This window comes from Acipenser ruthenus, chromosome 3 (genome assembly GCF_902713425.1).
Source record: "Acipenser ruthenus chromosome 3, fAciRut3.2 maternal haplotype, whole genome shotgun sequence".
Classification (NCBI taxonomy): Eukaryota; Metazoa; Chordata; class Actinopteri; order Acipenseriformes; family Acipenseridae; genus Acipenser; species Acipenser ruthenus.
The window spans coordinates 42,851,619-42,873,050 of record NC_081191.1 but is presented as its reverse complement, the minus strand read 5'-3'; the positions used below and the strand labels follow the sequence as shown (position 1 = coordinate 42,873,050).

Here is a 21,432-nt window from a genome sequence, read left to right as displayed (position 1 = left end):
CGAAATGTCCCCCTCTGGCTTCACTCTCACAGCTGTGCGCTCCATAATCCCACTTCTGAACACCAGTGTAACGTTTTGTGTGAATGAAGACAGACGGAGACAGGGATTGCAGTTCTTGAATTCATGGTTTATTATTTACAGGAGTCACTGTCAGCCGTGACCCACGCCTCAAAAACAATAAACCTCACTGGTTAATGATGTTCCTCTTTTTTAAGTGTGCTACTGGATTTAACACTGTTTTTGGCTCCTCTCTCTCTCAAGACTAAACCCTTCTGCCGTTTTTACCGTTGCCAACCTGAGCTCTCCTCTGGAGTATTTGCCTGCACCATGTTGCTCAACAACAGTTTAAAGGCTTTCAAGGCCTTGAATACTACCAAGTGAAAATCAAGGCTTTTAAGGTTTTCCAAGTCCTGTACAAACCCTGTCAAAATGTACCCTTCATTACAGTCCTAATAAAAATTAAAACATGAAGACAAAGTACAATAATAAACTTGTTTGTTTTCAGTTACAAAGTTAAAAAAAAAAAAATCACGATAGACACGTACCTTAGGTGTTCTCAAAGTAGTAACAAGATTACTTTGATCTAACACAAGGCTGTAATAACATGTTATGTTGCATGAACTGACAGTTCAATACTGTCTTTAGACAGCTAGTTGTACTTGCATTTTCTATTTACAAAGTTTGTACAATGGGGCCTTGCTATTAATAAATCAGTATGTTTTAAAGAAACTGGCTTCCATTTAACAGTGTTGCCGCTCCAACAGCCATACTAGATTTTTTGTTCAAGAAGCCGGCCGATGTAAGGAAGTGTGGCATGCCTCTCATCTGAAAGGGGCCTCCGAGGGTTTGAGGAAAATACCTCTTTTGTTTCAATATAATAAAAGGGAGATTCATATAAAGTGAAATTATGAAAACACATATTTCATCGAAATTGGTGCATATGAGTAAATACAATACACAAGTACAAACCTTAAACTAGGTGTCCAAATAGTAAATGCTTTCATTCAGAATGTGGGGCTGAACTGTCCTTACCTTCATTACACCCCTTCCTTCCAACTGCTCAAGAAGCTTTGCCTTCATAACTATTTTCTTGTTCAGTTTTACATCTCCCAAATCATCCTCAGGGATCATATGTTCAGGTTTAGTTGCCTAAAATAAAAGATATAGCATGGTTTTAGAAAGTTAAATAACATTGTATGCATCACGAATAAGCAATTGTCTGTGATCACAAATGCTACAAAAAACCATCCACAAGCTTCCCTTCTTACCCTATAATAAAGTCCTCCCATGTACAAAATAGTGGATTGTATATCTAGGACTTCTGTTTTTATGCATTTCATTTTTCGGTGCTTATTTTTAGCTATTTGAGTTTCATGTAAATCTTTTTTTTTTTTCTCAGGGCTTTCACTTTTTATATACTGTATGAAATTATTGTTTTTGGTTACTTTCCAAAATGCTTGGGCCTTTTTTTCTGTCAAAGTAGTAACTCGACAGTACTACAGTACTTTGTATCTGGGGTTTTCATCAGTTAAAACCGAAAATCAGAAGTCATACATATATACAGTTGTAGTCAAAAATTTACATACGCCAATGGAAATGTATAATTTCTCAAAAAAAATATTTAGGAAAAATCTTTTGGCATGACTGGAAAATATGATATTCAATTAATATCTATAATACAATGACGCATTTCCGAGATTGTGCTTCAGTTAGTTTAATTTCAAATAATGTATTTATCTTTTTCTTTTACACAAAAACATATATTTATATATTTCTCCTTTGTGTAGGTTCATAATGGAATAAAAAAAATGAAGTTCACACAGACAGATTTCTAGGTTGACGCTGCACAGCGTATTGTTAATGCATTTTTCCCGCATCCATAATAAATGATTTTCATTTTGGTAAATGAAGTGGTATTTTTGGTTTCTAAGAAAGGTTATAAAAACAACATGTTGTAAATACGTCAGTCACTTTCAAAGAGGAAAGCAAGCAAGCAATTGACACATTTTCTTTGACAAATTCAGTTCTTACAATCCCACAGTTCTCTATTGAAATGGAAAATGTATCAATTAGAAGATCAGAGTGCATCAGGGTTGCTTTGCTTTCCCTTCCAATATGTCAGTCTACTCTTCCAGTAAATCTTTTTGCTTCATTCAAATACTTAAGGCAGGTTTTACTAACCAGATATCTGCTGCAATGTTTTACACCAGCGATGTGATCAATAAAGATGTTCACGCTTCCTTTGACTTTACACAGCTTGCATAAGTAATGTGGAGGGAACTCATTGTTGGGGTTGCGGAACTCAACCACATGCTGCAGACCTGCAGAGAGAGAGAGAGAGAGAGACTTAAAATTCAAACACAAAACGACAAACTTTTTAAAAACCTCAGAATTACACTTCAATTGATTAAAGCAGTCGTTACCTCCACCTTGATCACCCCACTATGTGACCAACAAAATCCTGTATTAACATCTGATGATTTATTTATTTTTGGTTTTAATTTTTAACTGTTTACTGATTTCCAGTTTTCAGAAAAAACAGAACAGAAAACAACAAAATCATCAATGCATCAAATAAAATAAGAGAGAGTCACGCTTTTCAATGACAGGAGATTGTAAAATTATGGGATTGGAGAGCATGAACATACAGAAGAAGAGGTTGCCACGCCTCGAATAACTTTTCCCTGGATCCCCTCAGAGGTTATTTCATTTTTTCCAATTTCAGTAAATATAAAAGATTCCTAACCCAATGTACGAGGGAGGGCAGGCAGCTTGCTTCCATGCCATCAAAATCAGGTGTCTTGACAACGAGGTGGCAAAGGCCAGGGTGTCAGATTGTAACTTTGATAAAAATATCACTGGGCACAACACCAAAGAGAGCTGTAAGTGGTGATGGATTGATGGTTACTTTCAGAACTTTAGTGTCTAAAAAACAGATGACCAGGACAGAGACAGCCTGGGACAGGTCCAGTACATAAGTATGAATGAGGCAGGTTCTTAGTTTGCACCGCTCACAAAAGTGGCGGTCTTATTTTGTGCAAAGTCACAAATTTGAAGGTAACAAAAGAAATGAGTTTGCGGTAGATCAAATGTTTGAGAGACTTGTTCAAATGCAGCAAAGGTACCTTCAATATACAGGTCTCTGAAACAACAAATACCACTTCGATATCAGAAGTTAAAGGCCTTATTTTCAAAAGAGGGTGGAAATATGTGATTGGCGTCTAGTGATGGCAACGAAGTTCTCTCCAAACTCACCCAACAAACAAAGCTTCTGGCTCCCTTTATATACAGTGGCCAAGACTGTAAAATTGGGCAACCTGCCAAGCGCAGTGGAGATGAAAATTGTTTGGGTCTCAGTATAGTTGGCCCCCCAAAATCCAAAGGTTTTTCTTGTTCCGAGTAGCCTAGGTACTCTTATTTTTACTATTTAACCTGCTATGATTACATTTTAGCAGTTTGCAGTTGTACACAACAAAAACAAAACAAATATGCATTTGATTATGAAACCTACAGAAACAAACGCACACTGTGCACAATGTCAGAAACACATTTTATTATATTGCATTTGAAATATAAGCAGTTAAGATATCAGAATATTAATGTTTTAGAAATGTCAAGATTTTTCAAAACATGTCTCACAAAATAAACAATACACAAAATGATTACCAAAGGTATTACTGGCTTTTCTACTTCAAGTTTGTAGTTGGCATTACTATATTACAAATACAAGTGACACAAAAATAGTTATCTACCTGCGTAAGAAGTAGACAAGCTGAGGAGAGATTCTTTCACTGCTTTTCAATAATAATTCCCGCTGAATTCTATACACTTGCTGTAGTTACTATATAAAATTAGAGATGGGTCAGTGCAGTTAAATACAAAAAATAAAAATTTAAAGATAAAATAGCATATTACATATTCGAGTTCACGAAAGAAGCCCCCAAAATCTACTAGTAGAGGCAAATGCTTTTTTTTTTTTTTTAAATGCTGATGGTTGACAAGTGTTACGTCAGTATTAAACCCTAAGTCAGATGTAAGACAGAAGTGTTTTTACTAGTACAAATGCAAAGTGTTATTTTTGTGTAACTGTTGTGACAATATAAATTACTACTTTATTCTTTGTATTCATTTTCTTAAATAAATGCAACAAAGTAAACAGTACCTGTTCATTTTTGTCAAATACAACAAGTAAACGTTATTTTGTTTAAAAAATGTAGAATTATAAAACAGTTTAAATATAGGCCCTATGTCTTGTTCTAGTAGTTTACAATAGCACACCTGCACTATCCATTATTATCGTTATCCAATCCGTATCGACCGATATGGGTAGATAACCATCGGCTATCGGTATCGGCCAAGAAAATCTTAATTGGTGCACCCCTAATTTTTACAGTAGGTTTTATTAGGGGATAAAACAATATGGGACTACTATTAAGTTTGCTTGTAATTCCAAGTGAGTTGGTTTGTATACAATGGTCGTGCTGACATCTTTTGAAAACAAGCCCTGACAGACCCATAAGCTTTGTACTTAACTATTATACTAAATATTTACAGAAAATACTTAACTGCTCATATAACCATGCTGCATGATTCATTCACGTTTTTATTTACAATGAAGGGTAAACATAATAGATGTTTTTGCTGACTAAATAAATATTAATAATAATAATAATAATAATAATAATAATAATAATAATTTATTAACAGACATCCTTATCCAGGGCGACTTACAAGTGTTACAAAATACCACAGTACAAAATATCACATTACAGAATTTCACATTGTAAAGTATCAAATTTCAGAATATCACATTACGATAAGAGTAGTTGTAAAGTACAATAAAATCAGTAGCAATAGATCAAATTCAAATAACAGCAAAAAAGAGAATACAGTAAATAATTACATGTAAGAGTGGGTTCGAATAAGAGCAGCTAACTTACAGTAAAATATTTGCTTATAGTAGTGCTTATACCAGTAAGAGCATGTAGTAAGTACGACGAATGGATGAGAATGATTTCAAGTAAGAGCAATTACAAAAAAAAAAAAAGTAAATACGGATACCTATAAGAGTAAAGTCAAGTACAAGATACAGAAAATAATTATAATTAAGAGGAGTAGTAGAATACGGCAAGGTATGGAGCAGTTCAGTGCAAGTATGGTACAATTGGGTGCCATATAGTCTAGTATAGTTGAGAGTTGTGAGGTTTACAGATGCTGTCTGAACAGGTGTGTCCTGAGGACGTGCCGGAAGGTGGTCAGGGACTGAGCAATCTTAATATCCGTGGGGAGGTCGTTCCACCACTGGGGATAGGCGAGTACAATTGTTTTGAATTAGATGCAAGCAGCGATAGGGAGCCAAAGAGTGGAGCAGCAGTGTAGAGTGGGAGAAATAAGGAAGGGAAAAGACAAGGCGAGCAGCAGAGTTTTGGATGAACTAGAGCGGACGGGTGGCAGAGGAAGGAAGGCCAGCCAAGACGGAGTTGCAGTAGTCAAGGCGGGACAGTACCAGGGCCTGAACAAGGAGCTGTGTGGAGTAGTCGGTGAGGAAGGGGCAAATTCTGCGTACGCAGAATTATAAGCATTTGGGCGACAGTATATGTTCCCTTCATTGTAAATAAAAATGTGATATGGTATCATTTAATTATTACACTATTAATAAATGCAGCATGGTTATAGCAGCAGTTTAAGTATTATGTAAATATTTAATCTAATAGCTTAAAAACACAATGCTTATGGGGCTATCAGGGCATGTTTTCAAAAGATGTCGGCATGGACATTGTATACAGACCAATGGAATACCTTGTGTGTGTGTGACAGAGAGAAGAGATACATGCATCTCTCCAGTCAAATGCGGTTTTCACAATCACATCTTCTTCTAGACAAAATTGTAGATATTAATACGACCATAGCCTTACGTTTTTCGCCTACTGATTTGCCCCATTGCCGCTGTAATTTATGCATCCAGGGCGGGACAAATTGTGCATCCCATCCTATGATTTCATCAGGCAGTGTGTGCATCCCATCCTATGATTTCATCAGGGAGTGTGTGCATCCCATCCTATGATTTCATCAGGCAGTGTGTGATGCTCGTAAAGATTTATTTTCCGATGCAACCTCGTCCATTGAGATGCGACAATCGCATTGGACAGCGTGTTCCAGGCTTTAGTGTTAGCAGAGCTCCATCACGAAACAAGCACATTGCAAATGTATTCTCATAGTTCTATGAAAAAATGATATTTTTTGACACTGTTCTCTGCTATAAATATGTGAAATATCTGTCTTGCTAGCCGTTGTTCCTACGGCCTTTTCACCGACAACAAACATCACAGAAAACAGCATAGATTCTTCTGGGAAATGTTCCTTATTTAAGATACATTCATAGTTACACATGCATGTTATTTTTACGTGCAATGGGCTATTCACACTATAGCATTTATTCGCTGCATTTTTTACACCCGACGTTTCGCTGCTATATTTTTGTATTTAGACTTGCGCATCAAATATCACAGGCAAGACGGGGGAATATCTGATTATAGCAGTGCAGAATATCTTGTTCTTTATGATAAGCAGCACAAGAAATATCTCGATAAAGAATACGAAAATATGAAGAAATCAGAAAGTAAGTATATTCTATATTCTGGTATATTCTAATAAATATCCTGTTTTGACTACAGGTTTTCGTTACTAACATTTTCCAAAATGAACTGCATACCCTTCTAATATTTACACACACAGTATTATAACATGCATTTTTGAGTAAGCCAATACATATATTTACAGAAAGCAAAACGCATTAACTAAAGTATTCATTGTTTGAGTTACTACGCTAAGTTTTGCATTAGCGTTAGAATGTCAGACAGTTAAATCAAATGCGACATTACTTCATTCCTTTATTCAAAGCGACTCACAGGTGTTACAGGGCAGTACAGGTTTACAATGTACTATAAATATTAATTGAAAAAAATGCTTATATTATTGTTTCACTAAAAAAATTTGATCGTAGCAAGTAAGCCCATTTATCCTAAAATAGATTGTTTTAAATAAATGCACAGGCATTAGAAGAAAAAATATATACTGGTTCTACTTCCAGCAGCCTCAATACGAAAACATATTCCTGGCATTTTTTAATTATTGGTGACTAAAACGTACAGTACTGATGCTAATTAAAAAATAATAAAACGCTTACCTAGTATCGGTGTAATGGATGTCCCTGCTTGTTACCACACAAATCACTGCTGATGGCAGGGAAATTCGAGAGAGCTAGTCGCAAGACATTTTTGGCGTTTTTAATCTTTGATGGTATTTCGTCTTGATCGCCCTTTGCTAGTAATGTACTAGTATTGAGCAAACAATCCACATTTTTTCACTGGATTGAAAGCTAAAAACTCTTACTACTCTCACACCAGACGCAACGGCATGTCAAACTAGACCGCATGACAATACTGCGGTTTCTGACTGGCCATACATTCTGTATTTTGAAATGAACCAATAGTACTTGTCTTTAATCGTGTCATTGAAACAAATAAATATCGACTTGCAGGCATGAACGTACACAGGAAATAAAATGAGTTCAAGACTAGGCTTTTAGTTTTTTAAAATGTCTTTTTTTGTATTCCAGACAGACTGCAGTAACAACCCAACTGTTTATATTACATTTAAACAACAGGGCTTAATTTAATATGTAAATTAGTCATGTGTGCGCTGAACGCTCTGTCACAGCACATCAGTCTGGTGTTAGCGATTAAACGTTGATTACATGACAAAAGTTTGCAATAGATTGGCAAGTGGTACTAAATAAAATGCGTTACCTGCCATTTCAGAATTTTTCTCGAGTACCCCCAGGGGTACGTGTACCCGTTTGAAAACTGCTAGAAGAAACAACATTACCAACAGATACAGTTCAATAGTAGTCATATTTAAATGCCGTTGTCCTGACTGGTAAATTCTTCCAGCTTCCCCTTTTATTTTGACAATTTCCATATAAAAAATGGCATTTTTATCTTGACATTTTTCATTCTTAGCCACCAAGTAAATATTTTGGACAGTTTTCAAAACAATTGTTGCTTTATTTTTACAACACACGTTGGTGTTGTTGATAATATGATAAACGCGTATATCTGCTTCAGCTTAAATGATGGCCCGTGTTACACAGAACACTACAAATAAAATGTCAAATATGCACTATGTATTTCGTTGGTTTTGTGGATTTGCTATGTTTTTAACTTATTTTAATACTGCACATAATTATATAGTTTAGAAAATGCTACTTACCAAAACCATGCTGCACGTGAACTGTATTACATAATAATTTCCTTTATTCCGATTCCAGTGGTGTTTTCTCAATGCAAGATGTACTGTAGGCATATATACAGTGCCGTATAAAACCACATACACTGTATATATATAATTTTATCATGCTCGTTATAGGCCTACTGGCAAAATGGTCAAGAGACAGTTGGTGCTTAACACATACGGAATAATTTTGGCCCTGAATTTTAGCATTTTTGGTCATAGAAGACACATTTCACATATTTTATAACGTTACCGTAGGCTTTTTTTTTTTTTTTAAGTTAATGATGCATTTTCGTTTCACAAATCTTCTGCACACAGTATTTTTAAGCACAACTATAACAGCCTATATTTCAACAGTCACTGCCGAAGCTGATTACTTATTCTTCCAGAAGTAATGGTCGGGTGTAACAGGGATACGAGGTTATATTTGCGCCAGGCCATGTTGTTAACAAGCCTGATGTTGTCATCCAGGCTTTATTGTGAAACTGCCTGTAACCAGGGAGGGTGTGAGCGCATTCTACTGGACGAGAATAAAAGCACTGGAGTTTAATTATGAAAACGCAAGTATAAACAAACAAGTAAAAAAGATTAGCCTGTCATCAGACATGTCATGGTAATACAAAATGCTTTAATATACTGTGCATTGGTATTGATTGCGTCTGGTCAGGGAAGAGGGACACACGAGCACGTTAAGAGAATTTAAGCGGGACATTGGCGCAATGACATGGCCTAGCGCGAACACTGCGGATGCTAAGGTTTGAGCAGAACTCTCTGTAGTCGTGAAAGCGCAGCAGAAGCTGTCAGATTGCAAAGAATAATGTGAGGCTGAAAGCTACAGCAGCACCTAGTACAGCCTCACAAAGCGGTCTGGGTTACCATGGTAACTGACACGCAACATGAAACTGAGGCGCTGAATGGCTGACTGCATTTACGTCGTCTACCACGGGATGAGAACGTTGCAGAGTCAATGAATCGATGAGGCTGAGGCGCTGATCTGATCAGCAGCAGCAGTGACTCTATGGTTTAACGATCCCTTCTTTTGAAGAACGAGACGTTGTGTGTGACTTTAACAAAGGGGATTTTTTATAGTACAAACAGAAACGATCGTCACTAATGACGATTCCACATTTTTTTTTTTGTCGTCACTTTCAAAAAACATTCGCAAATTACGAGTGACGAGCGACAGCGAAACCCCTGTATTGTTAATAATATACATTTGTACTTCTATATTTTATTTATTTTTTTAATTGAGTAAATCGTCAATTATTTTATTATTTTCTCCCAATTTAGCATATCCAATTATTTTTAGGCTCACCGCTACCACCCCCGCGCTGACTTGGGAGCGGTGAAGACAAACACATGCAATGATTTTTTTTTGGTCGTCTGGGCATTTAACAAAAAAATCCCAAACAGCAGAGAAAGACATTTCTTTCAATACAGCTTACGCTATACAACGCTTTGCTGACGAGATGGAGAATGAAGAAATTAAAGTTCTTCCTCTGGATAACACGAGCTGGAGGGGGGGGGGGGCGCGGTGCTCAGTATTTGAAATTAAAATTATTAGGTGTTGGCATAATGTCTTGTACACTAGGTATTCAGTACATACTTTACTGAAGCAATACAACTGCTATAGGTACTCCCCCCCCCCCCCCAGTGCTTTGGCATAATATACCCTGCTCCATACACGGCAGCGGTGCCATGTAGTTTCTACGTAGAACAATTTGTAGTGGATTGCAATACAACTTTTGTTTAAGTAATATGCATTAAACAAATCAAAACATCAAATTGTGCATGTGAGTGACATTTAATGTGTGACTTATAGTATTCACACATTGTCAAACAGTTTCTGTTAATAAAAACCTACAGTGCGTGAATGCCGCCTGACGAACCTTCGGAGGTTTAGAATTACCTTCGAATTCCTGGCTAGTGAACAAACCTTTGAACACAGCCCTACCATACGAGGGAACCTCTGGACGTGAACGTGCGGATGCTGGACCCTCCGGACATGCGGCTGGCTTTCGCCGTGCTGCTCATGCGGTTAACCTTCTGAGTCTGGAGCTGGTGGAAGCTCTTCCCCTTCTGGCACAGGAAATGGCAGTAGTGACTTCTCTCCCTCTGGCTCTCAGGAAGACAGAAGCTTCCCCCCCCCCAGCCCCCCATCCTTGGCACTGGAGACGGCAATGGCTCCTCCCCTCCTCCCCCTTTGGCACTGGTGCTGGCAGCGGCCCCTCCCCTTCTGGCTCTGGAAACGGCTCCTTTACCCACCTCCAGGAACGGCTGTTCCTCCCCTTCCGTTTTTGGGCAGGCAGCTCCTCCTCTTCATGTTGGAGGGGGCAGCATACCACCGTGTGCCCGAACTCCCTGCACACAAGGCATCAATCTTGGTCCTCCAGTCAGTCGAGGAGGGCGTCTAATCCGCAGCCCCACAGAGCTTGGGATGCAGAGGGTCCCATCTCCTTGGCAGGCAGCAGCTGTTGGGCCATCAGGTGAAGCCATTCGTCTGCAGACTACACCTCGTCCTTCGTAAGGGCACTCTTCCCTCAGGTGCTGAAACCTCACAAGTTCTGCACCACGGAGCCCCTTCAACTCCGAGTCCCTAGGGGGCACTATCCCACTCCGACACCCGTGTGAAAGGATAGCGTCAGAAATGAGTGAGCAAGCTGCAGTGAAAGCACTGCTGCATACGTTTATTTACAAAACGCAACCAAACGACAGGAATAAATAGACAATGTACAATGACCAAAATAGTTAAAACAAAAACAATATTTACCTTTAGGCTCGGCAGTGGCCTTCACTAAAGGTTCTCCTTCTCTCCAAACTCATCCAACAAAGCAAGCTTCTGGCTCCCTTTATATAGCATGTGGCTGGGGCTTGATTGACCAATTATTAAAATGTAGGCCCCAGCCACATTCCCCATGTGGATTATGGCATGGATGGAATTAACCCCATCCCTGCCAAACTTAAATAAAAAATACACACTATTTACACCTGTTGGGCTTCCTCCCTGCCACACCATGGCTTAGTTTGAATATCATTTCCACAGAGCAGTTGCAAAAGTTAGAGGCAATTCTGTAATTTTTTGCATGTCGTGCTGTTTTTTTGTTTTTTTTTTTATGTAGAAATCTTCAGGTTAACAGTGCCACTTACCAATAACAGGGGCGTGCGGATGACTAATTTGAAGACACTGCTCCAGGGTTTTTGAATTTTGCACTGAAAATACACATACAAAAACTCAGTGATGTCATCTACTTTCACACAGACAGCAGCTACCTCTAAGTATATACAGTACCATCAATGACAGGAGTCATAAGACCCAAAGATTATTGCCAAACCTGGTCTGACCCAGCATTATGCCACATTTCCATCTGCACCATGAAACTAGTCTGTAAAGCCAATTCCATCTGCAGTCTACAATACAACATCAGACATTACACAAAAAGATAATTGCCATTTTTTTATTTATTCACTAACTTCCAATATGTCCCTGATAGCATCAATATTTAACAGCCCTGCCACTCGCATTCCTTTACATGGGTGGGACGCTCATTTACGTGAATTCCATCATTAGCTGAAGAGATGGTGTTCTGCCAGCCTCGCAATCCTAAATAGGGCTGACAAAGAGTTCCAATTACCTTGATCGGCAGTTGAAGTAAATGAACGAGTTGGATTTCAAATCGCTTTCAAGTCCGTCTCAGTTGCAGATTGAAATGTGGCATTAATTTAACTTCAGGCTGGCTGACCTTTGTGTTGGGTGTTCCAACCAGGTTACCAATACCTCCTACCACATAAAAACACATTTCTCTAGTAGTAAGCCCTGTTCACACTTGTATCGGAACGATAACACTTTCTGCCCTAACTCACTTTTCAACTCCATCACAAGAGCAATAATGTTGCGATATACCTGTCCACATTTAAACTGGTTTATATGGATACACTTACAAAGATATTCTGTATTACACACTCCACCGATTGTCTATGGGGACCTCCGGCACGCTGCGCGCAAAGGATTGTGTGATAGAGTTCTGGAGAAGAGCTGCTTTGAGCTTATTTTAAATCAATGTTTAAAAATATAAAAAACAGGTGAAGTCTATTTTAGTATTGCCCAGGGTGTCTTGCCGAAAAACATAACCCATGGCAATGTTGACATACTGTAATCTATACGAAAAATCCACTTTTCTGACCGCAGTACCAGAGATGGCACACACTGATCTGTTCAGTCATATCGCAACTGTACCGGTGCAAAACATGCTCTTGTCTGGGTTTCGTATTGATAGTTATATCAGTACGATGCCAGTAACAACCCCAGTGTGAACAGACGTTGAGATACTGTTCTGCAACGATACCAGTATAAAAATGCAAGTGTGAACAGGGCATTAGTGAGCTTCCATTTCAAGACGACACATGACCAGACAATCAAGATATGCCACCAACACACATGGCTCATTAGGGCAAACAATCTGTTCAGTCGCCATGTGTCTTAGCACAGCAGTCAAAATACTATTGAAGCTGGCAGACAAATGATGGCTACAGCTTCACTAACAAGACTTATGTACTCACGAGGGGAGTTGGTGGTACGGTGGGGTAATCCACCAGCCTTCTGCCTCAGGAAGCCTAGGCTAGAATCTGGAGGATAGGTGTTTGCTGGATTCAACCTAGTCTCTTGTGAATACAAAACAAAAACACCGCAAAATGTGACAACTGTCAGTCTCTGGGAGAGACATGTGGTGTTCATGTAAGGACTGAGGTGCTCTTGCTTGCACAGCTGTGAAGGGAAGTCTACACAGCATCTGACCAACTACCCTGCACAATTTACAGAAAACGTAAAGTCTAAGACTTAACATGATTGTGGGTAACAAAATAATTCCATGCACTGTGTCTGGCCAGTAGGGTTCTCTGTTGTGCGATGATTAGAAGCAATCCCTACTGGTTTCTCATCCTCCAACCCGGGAGCGTCAGAGCCCCCTTTGGAGTCCCCAACAAAGTTCGGCCTCTTTGCACAGCCCAGGTGCGAACAGGCGCCTTCCAAGCTGTGTGACTCATCCTGCCTCCCAGCGGCAGCGCTTTAACTGGATGAGCCACTTGGGGACCCTCATCACCCCAAAGGGGGGGGGAGAATGACCTCGAAAGTAAAGCAATAGCAGACTTTTTGGGAAGCAAGGCAAGAAAACTGAGAAATGAAATACAAGACTGCACATCTGAGACCTATATAGTGAATGAAAGTGCAGGACAGGTAAGATTTAGGATATTATTTTGTTACAATCATTTTTATGGCAACATGAACTGAACCATCTATACATTCTGACAGTGTGCTTCACAGACATGGTTCAGTATGTGTGCCACACAGGAAAACATCCCTTTATCTCCAAACTAGAGTAGGACTGCTCTCCGTGCTTTGTACCACAACAGGAGTATTTGATTCAGCAATAACCTACTGTTCTTATAGGCTATAACCTGGACTCAATATTGTGTTATTAAGTATGTTATTTACTATTACACATTTTATGTACTTACCCTTCTCGGTTTTCAATCTCTGCAAATGGATGTTGTCCGGAAAAAAATAAGCAAAATAACTAAAATTAGTGCGAGTCACAAAAATCATATTCAGTATCACTTTGTGTGAAAGACTGCCTACCAGAGTACAACCTGCACTAGGAGCCCCAGTGATGGCACAACGACAAGCCATGTTAACACACAGGACAGATGCTGTTGCCACGCACCTTTTTTTTTTAAATTTAAATTTACAATGCCCAATTATTTTACCCCGATTTTCACCCAATTTAGTATGTCCAATTAAGATTCCTCACCGCAGCAATTCCCCTATCCCACGACCAAGCTATTTGCCTCTTTACACCCGAGAGCTTGATAGTAGAGGTCAGCTTGCTGCAGGCCCCTGCAGGGACAAAGGCCAGATCTACAAGTGTCCAGTTGAGCTCACCAGGCGCACCTGGCCAGTAGGATCCGCTGTAGCACGAAGCGAAGAAATGGTTCCTGTCTGTTTGCCTCTCTAACCCACGACAGCCAATGCAACGCTCCATGTAGAATCCCCAGCAAAGACTGGAAACTTCACACAGCCAGGACGCAAACTTGTGCTCTCTTGACTAAGATTCACAATGAGGCTGTGCCGAGCCAACCCGACCTAACGCCAGGGTACCTCATATACCACGAGTGGCAAAAAATGGCAAAAAATTCTGCCGCCAGTAGACGGGTTTCATTTATTGTTATTTATTTACTCTATTCGTTAGCAACCATAGATGTTGATAGTTTCTCATCGGGTCTGGACTAATCACATGACCCCCATACTCATCCACATACACAGGAGAAAAGGTTTGTGTCGTGTGAGAAGCTGTAAGGGGGGCATGATTAGGGTGGTATTTAATAATTTAGCACCAGTAGGCGCTCTCTTTGTTTTTTCGTGTGACATCACAATCAGGCAGTGAAGTTCAATCTCTCCCTTATCCAAGGATATGTGTAAACGAGCTGTATTGCAAAGTATGGTGGCCCAGTAAGTCAAAGAAACTAAGTGCGTTTTTTATAGTGTTTACACAATCACGGTCCTTAAAGGGTTAATGGCATCGTCAACGACAACAACAGTAGTTTATGAATGTATAACTAGGGGGCCAGATTGCTTGTTATTACAATTTTTAACAAATCATCATGCAGTCTAGTCTGTTTATTTGAATTTTTTTTTTTTTAATATGAAGTTTTTGGGGTTTTTTTGGTCAACTATTAGTAGGGAGATTTAAATTACCACATTTCTTTATTTTCCTCTCTATCTAACTACGGTAATTTGGGGGGGGGGGGGAGAAACTACTGGTACCCAACAAGAATTTACAAGCAACCAGTATACCTTTAAACTTGGCAGTATCAACTACAATACAGCCAATAAATAGACAGCAGAAAATGAACCTACCCCGGCTACTACACGGCTTGACTTTACTGTCTTTTGAACACATTACTTTAAAAAAACGCAACCAGGAAAAAATACGTTCTTGACCGGTTCTTTCGGTGGTAAAAAAAAAAATCCATTAAGCTTCTCTGTGCCATTTCTTTCTGTCAGCAAACAGTAACGTGAAGCAGGCAGTAAGAAAGCCTGAAATGGATTTTAGAAAAACACGCAACCGTACACAGGTCACGATAAACGGGTGATCCGTCCTCTCTGATCGAAGAAGCTCCCGGGTCCATGTTTTCTTCAGTTCTTCACAGCAGGAATTACAACGCTAAGCAAGAGCCCACCAACATCCTGAAGCTGTATTTTCCGCACGATTAAAACTTTATCTTTTTAAATGCGGTGGGGCTGTCCGCATGGCATCAGATGGACAGACGCATGTCCCCGGGACACAGACAACTGCAAACCTGAGAGTCCTGACAAACCATGCTTGTGTAAAGGACGCAGGTACCCGTGTCCCTGACAGCCTTGTATAAGCAAGCTTGCAAATCGAGACTATTGAGCTTGTTTAAACAATAATGATTTACTCGTACAACATGACAAAATAAACAATAGCATTCGGGTAATTAGTGAAAGCAACCTCCATAGTATAAAACATAAGAGATTCTCTTTAAAACCCTTTGCAATAAAACTTGCCTGTAAGTGGTCCTAGGCAACTTTTGATTAATATTATAAAATAAATCTGAGGTAGATTTTCATTAACAATTACTTTCTCCACTTTGGTCAAGCAAGACACCATCAACCCTAATTGTTTAGGGACAAGAAGGACATGGAAAAACACTGTAAATCTTATGCATTTGACATAGTTATATTACAACATTTAATATTCTGTTTTAATATATAATATCAAATGTCAAACGTTTTTAAATATCAAGAAACAAGTGGATATTAGCAGATACTATTTCATGAACTAAATTTATCAAGTACGTTTTTTTTCCCTTATTACTAATAATAATGGAATGAATAGCTTATTTTATTTATAAATATTTATTTTGAGAAAATAAATCGAGAGTAGTGTCCATTATTGCTTATAAAGACCCTGAGAATAAACGTGTATTATGGAATTGCAATCACTCAATGTCTTGTAATTTGCCCAAACATCAATATTTTTCAACAAACCTTTTAGGAAGTATTGTAAAGTCCCTCAGGTCATAGACTAACACGTGTTTATACATGTATCTCCAAGTAGAATACACAATAATAAAAAATACTTAACATATAAAAAACATATTGTGTTGAAAAAGAAAAGTGAAAAGTTTGTATGGTTTCTGAAGTAATGTTCTAAAAAAAAAGGACACCATTTCCAAGATGCTGCTGTAAAAAACAGAATTTTAGTGAATTTTTATAGGAAGAGTCAAATACTGCCCTGTAACACCTGCAAGTCGCCTTGGATAAAGGCGTCTGCCAAATAAACAGATAGGGGCGTAAAGTTGTCATTAAGCAATAGTGTCGACTCAGGCAGGGGCGAAATTACAGGCATTATTGCAGTGGGAGTATTTTTAACATTAGGTAGAGCGATCACGTTTACAATTAGGCATGCTTAAAATTAAAAGGAAGAGCACAGCACACAGTCACGCTAAAGAATCAAGAAGTGCAGGTAACATATTTATTGACTGGTGAAATACAATTCAAAGCTGCTGCAGTACGTCCACTGTTTTGTCATTTCAAATGTTTTCACAAAACAAACATTTAAACTGTAAAAGCTCAGAAACCGAACTCCATGCCTTCGTTATCTGAACCGAAGATAACCCTAACCCTAATCCTGAAATCATTCAATGCATAGAGCAACTAGTTCTAGGCATTTTTTTCTATTCACGTGAGCCGCGGTATTCCACCTCAGGCATTATTTGCGCATGGTTATTAAAAAACGGAAATTTAGACTTTCAGCTAAAAGTTAGGGTGGGGCGATAATTCAAACCGGGGTGTTGACTCGGCAGAATCCGGTAATATATTTTGACCAAGGCCATACATCCCAACAGTCCCTATATGGTACGGACAGTCCCAATTTCCTAACAAATGTCCCGCGTCCCAATGCATAGGAAGAAAGTCCCGATATTTACCCATAGAAAAAAATTAATTTATTCTGCACAGTAGTTAGTGAAAATCACACGCTGTGCTCTTTGTGCGGCTGACACATCTGATGATCACTAACTTATACAAAGGTAAGAATGCTTCACTATGTCTATTTTTACTGTCATGATGGTCGTGTGGTGTTGAGTTGGGGGATATGTCTATTATATGATAATGAGTGTTTTTTGCGTACAACCCCTCCCATGTGTATGATGCGTATGAGGCATAATGGAACATATGTCCCAGTTTTCTATACGGCTCACTGTTTAGGGCTGTTGCAGTCAAAAAGTCGGGGTATATTAAATTTCCAATTCAAAAGAACAGGTGTTTGACAGTAACAGTTGCAAATAGAGATATAGGTCTGAAAAGTCAATTTTTGTTCAACTTTCAACATTAAACATTATATAACTCCCTGCTCCAACAGATCTTCAGTTCAACTTGGAGGACCCTGAAATGCTCAAATATGATTCTTGTTGTTAACTGTGTTTTGGAAAAATTCAAGTTTGAAATGTTGCTCCTTTCATTTTTTGGAGTGGTGTAATAAAATTATCATTTCTGCAAGCAAATTAAGAATGAATAAATCTCCAGTAGTTGCAACGTTAGTTGCACGGTCAATGGCATTTTCATATTTTTATACACACTTACCAATTTGTGTTTACGACCCGCCTTATGATGCTTTAAATCACAATCGCTTGTACACGTCACCTTGCAAGTCTAAAACAAAAGGGATACCATTGAAATGTGTACAACATTAATACCATATTTTACCTGTTTTCTAATTGTTAAAAAGCACACTCACAGCAGAGAAAAAGAAAAAGGGTGCCATGCAGATCTTGTACAGTACGAAGCAACTGGTTACATAAGAAAGTTTAAAAACGAGAGGAGGCCATTCAGCCCATCTTGCTCGTTTGGTTGTTAGTAGCTTATTGATCCCAGAATCTCATCAAGCAGCTTCTTGAAGGATCCCAGGGTGTCGGCTTCAAAAACATTACTGGGGAGTTGATTCCAGACACTCACAATTCTCTGTGTAAAGGTTGGCTAATGGCAGTAAATAAGCCAGTGAAGGGTTTGGGACAATTCACCCAGGTGAAATGACCAAGTAAGTGCAACACTAACCAAAAGCATGGCTTGCAAACTAGATCTTTTTATCCAAATCTACTACCAGATATCACGATGTACAATAAAAATACAAGTTGGAGATTTGAGACTAATCTAACGGATGTAAGTACACAACCTGTACGAGTTATGGAATTAGTTTGTTAGCCACAATCACTTTAATTATGTACAGCAAAGCAATCAATGCTGAAAGTGAGTTTTTCCCAGCAGGCAAACAAAGTCCATGGCATGTATGCATTTAATCTACATTATCTAAAATGATGGTGTGATTTTAGAACACATTTTTATGTTGTGTCAGATAGTCCAATCTGAATACTGAATATTGCTGTTTACATGTCTCTTTCTATATATGTTTTTTTCTGTTGTTGCAATAAACTGATGCAGGCATGGATGCTCAAACAGACCATTTTAATACAGAATTAAACTCACGTCACAAAAATGTATCTGTGGGGGTTCACTGCCATTATCCATTTTGGATCTGAAAAATAACAGAAGAAAAGAAGCAACATAAGTCATGCATTACTTATGTAAAAAATACAAGTGGACTAAATTTGACCCTTTCGTTTTTGCATCTTTTTAATCTCAAAATCCACAGCATGTTTGTAAACAGAATCTTAATAAACATGCTGCTTAAAGAAAAGACGTTAATACAACTCACATTACCTTCTTATCTCAGCTTAATTAAAAATCAACCTGTTTTTAAATGGACCCACAAAATCTCTCCTTATCCCAGTGACAATAGGTAGTTAATTACATTTTTTATTTTATCTACTCACTCTGAATAAAGTAATAATAATACATGTTTAATTTTCCTTCAGTGTAGTTAATGGATCTCTTCCCTTCCAAGCAACAATAAGAGCCAACTTCCGTTTTCAATTCAGGGTGACCTTTGAAAATAAAAGTACTACAGGCAGGGCTTTAATTTCATGTGTGTGTGCTGGGGGGGATTTCCCCCCTGTGCTGCTGACAAAGGGGGGGGGGGGGATGGCAAAAAAAAGGCACTTTTGCATATAAAAAACTATATATATTTTACTGTATCATCATTCACACTGGTTTTGCTTTAAAATAAGCTGCTTTCAGGAGACCCAACAGCTGTTCATCACTGTGAGACAGAGCACTCTCCATTGCTTTTGCCATTGCCTGACATGAAGTTTTTGCAGCAGAAGAAAGGGTGCTTTTCTTTTTAACCAGCGCTCCATTTCTTTTTTTTTTTTTAACTCTTTACACTCAGCCCTATTTCTGCCTGTTTTTCATTGTTTTCATTTATGTATGTTTAACTACTGGATAGTTTGTACTGCATGTATGTAACTTACCAAATGTAAGTTACAACAGGATCAGGCATACTATAGCATACTATATGTGGTGTTTTTATATACCAGTATTTTCTTAATAACAATACAAAATGAATGGGGAAAGTTTTAAGAGTTAAAGTGAAAGTCACCACTTGCAAAACACCTAGATAACTAACTAACTACCTTTAGTAATTAACCAAGTTAAAAAAAAAATCAATATATTATTTTGCTAAATAGTAAAGAAAGGCAGTTTTCTAATACATGACTCAATACCAACTAGACCCCAGATCTGCCACCTCCGCCAGTCATGCATAAAGCCTAGGACACACGAGCTAGTGGGGAGCGGCAAAATGCTGCACACATCGCTCACCTTTTATTTCAATTAGAGTGAACACACTGATGAATAATGACGTTGCGGAAGTGTTGCAGCTGCAGAATTTTAGAACGGCAAAACATCTCTCGGTGAGCGATATTTTGCTGCTCAAACATTTTCCCGCAGCGGCAAATCTGGGTCTAGCCAATCAGGTCCATGGTGTGGGATACGTCATGTCTTGATGAACTCGAATATCCATCAACATGGAGGAGCTACTGATAGATGAAGTATACCAAACTATTTGATTATAAAAATAAGAATTTCAAGGATATTAATATGTCAGTACCACACCGTAGGCTATGTACTTGAATATAATTTACTTTATGGCCAAAAGTTTTACATCACTTAGTAGAATATTAGGATGCAGACCATTTAAAAATATATTTCACATTTATTTATATATAACATCATAAAAATCTAAGAAACTATAAAATGCTATCTCAAAAGTCTACCGGAAACTACAATAGCAGTACAGTATTTCATGTTAGATTTCAAAATGTCACATTTTTTCAATTTTTGGAAAACTACAAAGCGATATGTAATTTCAATATGTCAACGTAACATTTTTGCCTAATTCTATAGGGCGTGATACAAAACTTTTCGCCATAGCTGTAATGTCTCCCATATAACCTACTAAATAACAACACTGGTGTGTTTTTCAAAGTTGTTTTTCTGTCATCTATATGCAGGTGTATGAAATGCTTAGCAGTGCAAACCTTAACAGTGCAAAAACCACACCCCATTAAATACCCAAATACACATCTAATTACTCAATTAGTATAATCACACACTACCATTGATTACAATATTTCAATTGTGACATCTTTTCTCATATATTCGAAGTACCAATGGCACTTGCAGGCATCTGTATGAATGCAGGCATATTACAAATTAACAGAACTTACAGCAATGTTTTATGGGATTCCTAACAAATACAGATGCACAAATTATAAAATAATATATATATATATATATATATATATATATATATATATATATATATATATATATATATATATACACACACACACACACACACAGTGTTTGCTCCAGGACTTACAGACTGAGGGTCAATGTGGCCCCCTCTCAATTTTAGGGGGGCATTTTCTTCAGTGAGGGGGTCAGTATGTTTGATTCAGAACCAACCACCATTACAGAAAAGGCAAAGAAAAGTTCACTGTCCACACATCTCTACAGCTGACCTCATTACGAAAACATATTATTGGCATTTTTAAATTCTTGGTGATTAAAACGTACAGTACTGATGCTAATTTAAAAAAAAAAACAATAATAAAACGCTTACCTAGTATGTGATGGATGTCCCTGCTTGTTATCATACAACT

At 38.2% G+C, this 21,432-nt stretch overlaps 1 protein-coding gene across 5 annotated transcripts in view; it reads right to left on the bottom strand.

Annotated features, from left to right (window-relative positions):
- The window catches only part of LOC117394332 (uncharacterized), a 51,450-nt gene that overhangs the window by 27,906 nt on the left and 2,112 nt on the right, over positions 1–21,432 (bottom strand). For 3 of the 5 annotated variants that reach the window (XM_033992476.3, XM_033992475.3, XM_033992477.3), the window contains exons 2-8: positions 18,854–18,902; positions 17,954–18,022; positions 13,804–13,822; positions 12,850–12,951; positions 11,440–11,502; positions 2,182–2,321; positions 1,033–1,149 (exon numbers count right to left, since the gene is read on the bottom strand). In XM_033992476.3, coding sequence (XP_033848367.3) covers positions 1,033–1,149; positions 2,182–2,321; positions 11,440–11,502; positions 12,850–12,951; positions 13,804–13,822; positions 17,954–18,022; positions 18,854–18,895 — 552 coding nt within the window. In that variant the 5' untranslated portion in view covers positions 18,896–18,902. Of the gene's footprint in view, positions 1–1,032; positions 1,150–2,181; positions 2,322–11,439; positions 11,503–12,849; positions 12,952–13,803; positions 13,823–17,953; positions 18,023–18,853; positions 18,909–21,432 lie in introns of those variants that run through there. The other 2 variants (XM_059012954.1, XM_059012956.1) reach the window with 2 other exon arrangements.